Genomic DNA, 5,217 nt, shown 5'->3' on the forward strand with positions numbered 1-5,217 from the left:
CTTCTCACCTTTTTATCATCGTCGCCCAACCCCATCACCCACCATCTATCCATTTCACCCTAGAAGGAGTGAATCGCTGACAACTGTATTTGCGAAGCAAATCTACTACTAGAGCATACGAAGTAGTGTTTATGTGGTGGTGATGATGGTGCTTGTGTGGTGGCAGTGTTGTTGAGGTGGCCATGGTGGCAAATCTAGCAGTGGTGGATTACGAAGTAAATCTATGACTAGAGAACGCAAATTGGTATTTTGTGTGGTGGGGTGGTAACGGTGTTTGTGTGGTTGTGGTATTGCGATGGTAGTGGATCTGGCAGTGGTGATGGTGCTGTCAATATATATATATATATATAATCTCATAAGCACCGGTGACATGTGTGTGGTGCTGGCTCTAGCAGTGACGGTGGCTGTGATTTTGTTGGAGGCGATGGTGAGATGATGGTCACAAAGTGTTGGCGATGGTCACAAATTATTTAGTTGATTGTAACAATTTAATTGATTAATATGTGACCAATAAAAAAATAAATTGTAACAAAATATTTTTAATTTTTGACCAATAATTTGATAATCTATAACTATTTAATAAGTTGTGACTTATAATATTTATGATCTGTGATCAAATAATAAATTGTGATGCATAAATTTTTGATTGGTAATTGATGAACAAACTGCGACCTATAAAAATTTTGAATTGTGATCTAAAATAATTTGTGGAATATAAAAATTCTGATTTGTGATCAAATTATATATAGATTTGTGACCTTAATATATTTAATTAATAAAATATATAATTAATTAATTAAATCATTAAATAAATTTTAATAAACATCTAATTTTTGAAATTTGAAACTTTATTCTTAGTTTTGGAATAGGTGATCGTTAACCTCTTAATTATGAATTTTTTCCTTTCCTATTTCTAATTTCTAACCCAAGTCCAACTTAATCAAATTGATCTAAATTTTACCCAAATCTAAATTATAATTACATAATATAAACGGCACCGTAACTTAAATCTTACATAAATATTCATCGGATAAAGTCATTTTTAAATTTTGTACATATAAAGTCATTTAAAAATTTAAAACTAAAGTAAGTAAAAGCCTTTTAAAAAAATTAATAAATTAAAATCAAATAAAAGATTTTTTAAAAATTAAGAACACACATTAAGCGATCAACTTAACAATTGACTGCTTTATTCATATTTATTGGTGAAGTATTTTGCCCATGCTTCACTTATAAGCATCAACACTACAATTGAGATGTAATTGACACAATTTGTGGTAGAAAATGTAACTAACTCCCATCAACCTCCGTGAAAAATATTTAAATCAAAGTTTTCATTGTCAACGACTTGGCTAGCTCTACAATGTGGTTGAGTTGGAAGGTCAATCAGTGTACTCACTCCGATTAATTTGTTCTGAGTTTCAATAAAAGTGAATATGATCCATGTTTTAAAGGTAAAGGAGGTTCAAATTTTTGCTATCTTATGTTATGTGTAGATGATATGTTGCTTGCTAAAAGTGATACGTGCAAAATTATTACTATAGAACAGAAATTCAAAAATGAACTTGAAATGAAAGAGTTACAACCTGCAAATATTAGGTATGAAAATTAAAAGAGGTATAGTTCTTAAAGAACCAACATTCCTATATTTCTTAAGTTTTGAATAGATTTTTTTAAGTTTGAAACTAAAACTGTTAGTTCGCCTTTCATCGGTGATTTTAAATTGTCTATTGAACATTCCCTAAAACTGAAGGGGAGCAAATTAGAATAAAAAATTCTTATGATAATACTATAGGACTTGTCATGTACATTATGGTATGTGTTGACTTATGATTGATTATAACCATAAAGTTTTGATTATAACAAATAAGTTAATCTTATTTACTAACATGTTGAATTTAAATGATTATAGTTTTTCAAAGCATAGTATGAAAAGTTGATCGATGATCGTCAGAAGATCAAAAACTTTCATCATAAAGTGGACTCATGAAGGAGGAGGTCAAGATGGAAGAATTTAAGAGTCAAACTTCATAGCAAGATCAAAGATTTGAGTTCTTAGGTAAAATGTGAAGATACTAGTATTTTAATATTTGGCAGTGAATGTTTAAGTTTAAAATCCTTTTATGCATTAAAAATAATTTTTCATGCATTAAAAGTCATTCGAATATAAAGTTTTAATCAAATATAAAAATGATTTTATATTGATATTTGAATTTGGAAAAACATCTTTTATCTTGAAAAGTTAGTTAAAAATACTTTTCAAAAGTCTATGCCTTTCAAAACCTTCAAATTGGATCAAAGAGGGCAAAACGTAAAAAGATTGAAACTGCGACGGTCAACCGGCCAAAAGGGTCTCCGGTCAACTGGCCAAAGGTGGTGATCAACCAAAAAATTCTAATCCAAAATTTGACCATTATGACCTTTGATTTTTACTACACAAATGGCTATATTAATCATTCGAACAAAGGGCAATCAACTGGATAGGTAATCCATATTTATAGATTTTTTATTTTATTTTATGCTTTATCCTCACCCTTTTCATTCTTCATAAGAGATTCAATAGCATAAAGTGAGATTTTTTTGAGAGAAATTTTGAGCTTTTTTTTTTTTTTTTAACATTCATTTCATTTATTTCTTCTTATCAAAAACTTTGATTGATTCAAACTCTTTAATCATCATCATCATCAAAGTTTTTTATCTCTCTTTTTGTACTTAACTTATTTCTATCGTTCATAGAAGAGAGATATATTTTGAAGAAAAGTTTTGAACTTACATTGTATCATTTCTTTTACTTCTCTATATCAAAACTTTGATTTTTTGAATTAAACTTGTAAAATCGTACTATTTATCAAAGTTCCACATCTCTCTTTTGGTACTTAATCTATTATTATTATTCATTAAAAGAAAAAAATATTTTGAGAAGATTTTTGTACAACATTGCATTTATTTCTTGTTCATCTTCACATTGAAAAACTTTGATTGATTGAATTAAACTTTGAAATCATCATATTCATCAAATTTTTCTCATATAACACTTGAGCTATCATTTATTGCTATTCATTGAAGTGTTAGTCTCTTTTAGAACTTAATTCATCTGTATCATTTATTAAGAGAGAAATTGCATTGTAAAATTATTTATCTAAACTTGTGGATCGTATTAAGGTCTCGTAAAAGCTCAATAGTATAAGGATCGGTACTCCTTGTCGTAAGTCACCGTATGGATTATATTGAGATCCCGTATAATTTAATAGTATGGCTCATATTGAGGTCCCATAAAACAACTTAATGAAGATAGACCTAGCTAGGGCTGTAAGCAAAAACCGCAAAATCGGAAAATCGAACCGAAATCGCATTTTAGAAACCGTCGATTTGGTGCCACGTGGACCCGGTCAACGAAATGGTTTTGACCCAAACCAAACCGGTCAAAATGGTTTGGTTTAGGTTTGAGAATTTTAATTGCGGTTTAAAATCAAACCGGACTGGTGAAAAATATATAAAAATAAAAAATTGAAAATTTTTGAAAATTCATCCAAATATGTAAAATTCAATAGTTTTGTCATTTGTGGGTATTTTTGTCAATTCCTAATTTTCTAATATAGATATATTATTATTATTATTATTATTATTATTATTATTATTATTATTATTATTATTATCATCATCATCATCATCATCATCATCATCATCATCATCATCATCATCCAATAATCCTAATATATATTTAATAATTTTAAGACTAACATAATTTATCAAAAGTCTTTTTCCTCTTCAAAATTTAGATGAACTCCATTCGACACCCAACACAGTTTTGAGCCACCGGCACCACACACTTCTTTTCAGATTTTTCACGCCTCTTCAAAGTCGAATTGAAGTCCATTATACCAAATCGAAGACAAAAAGATTCTAGACCTTCGGTGATAATATTTTCTACAAATAAAGTTTCAGATCAATAATTTTTTGGAGCAAACTAAGGTAAGAATCTGAAATTAAATGTGTTTCATAACATCATACAAACATAAACTTGTATAATTGTTATGTTTAGATATTATAAATAATTGTTTTATTATTGTAGTTGGTTATTCTCTTTGTTTAATCAATATCTTTTTTTCAGATATAATAATCATGAGGTCTTGTTGGACATCATTATTTTTTTGGACCTTATATCTAGTTAAGTAGACTTGTATTGTAACGTTATTGTATCATCATTAACCTAAAAAAGGTGAACAAAAATGAAAAAAAAAACTATGTTTTAGTTTATTGTGATTTCACTTTGATTTAATTAATATTTAAATTTATAGTAGATATATTTAGTCTCTGTTTGAGCCATATTTTTCATATCATCATAATGAGAAAATTGACTATTGGAGAGGAGGTTAGGTCCCACACATGAAATAACAGGTTAACAAAGGCGGCTGTACTTGTAGAATAACAATCCAAATTTTCATTTTTTTGTCCCAAAAATTTGATTCAAACAGGGGTTTAGTTTGTTTTAAATTTATTACTAGTGAGATATAAATATATATTAAATTCAATGAATTAATAACATAAAAGTAGACGGGCAAAAAAATACATGGCGAAACCGACGGTTTAAAATCGGACCAAACCGTTAGGTTTAGGTTTGAGTTTTTTTCAAACCGTTTAAAATGGTTTGGTTTATATTTGGATTTTTCTCAAACCGTGGTTTGAAAATTTGTCAAAAATCGGTAAAATCGAACCGCTTACACCCCTAGACATAGCTATGTTTGTAACTTCATGAAAAGTAATTAAATCTGCTGATTGGAAAGCAATGAGGGAACCTAAGACATGTAGAAGCTCAGTACTTGACCAATACTAGACATCATATATCATTCACTGTGAACAAGTTGATCCAAAGACATTTCATTGGCAAGCGGCAAAAAGAGTCCTTACGTATAAAGATTGGGACAGACAGAGTGATAGACTTCTCTGATGCTGATTGGATGTGTAACCTTGATGATAGAAAAATCAATTTCAAGATACTGCTTGCTCTTTGGGGATACTTGATCATCTGAAAAAGTATCATGTTGACTCGGGGGTGGAACTAGGTGGACAAAAAAAATATACTGGGCTATAATCATGAGATTCTTAAAATCTCTATAATTAAACTAAGCCATCAAAATTCTCCAACATCGTGGCCTCGTGCAAACTAGCATCTTGAATATTTTTCTAGTTTTTAATTATTATACTTTTATTAAATTA

The 5,217-nt window shown here is 29.2% G+C and overlaps 1 protein-coding gene across 1 annotated transcript in view; it reads right to left on the reverse strand.

Moving 5' to 3' along the window:
• The window catches only part of LOC111382458 (polyadenylate-binding protein-interacting protein 11-like), a 4,202-nt gene extending 4,149 nt beyond the window's left edge, over positions 1-53 (reverse strand). Inside the window, exon 1 of the mRNA XM_023006438.1 lies at positions 9-53. Coding sequence (XP_022862206.1) covers positions 9-53 — 45 coding nt within the window. The remainder of the gene's footprint in view (positions 1-8) is intronic.
• Positions 54-5,217: the final 5,164 nt, after the last annotated feature.

This window comes from Olea europaea, unplaced genomic scaffold, assembly GCF_002742605.1.
Source record: "Olea europaea var. sylvestris unplaced genomic scaffold, O_europaea_v1 scaffold2502, whole genome shotgun sequence".
Taxonomy (NCBI): domain Eukaryota; kingdom Viridiplantae; phylum Streptophyta; class Magnoliopsida; order Lamiales; family Oleaceae; genus Olea; species Olea europaea.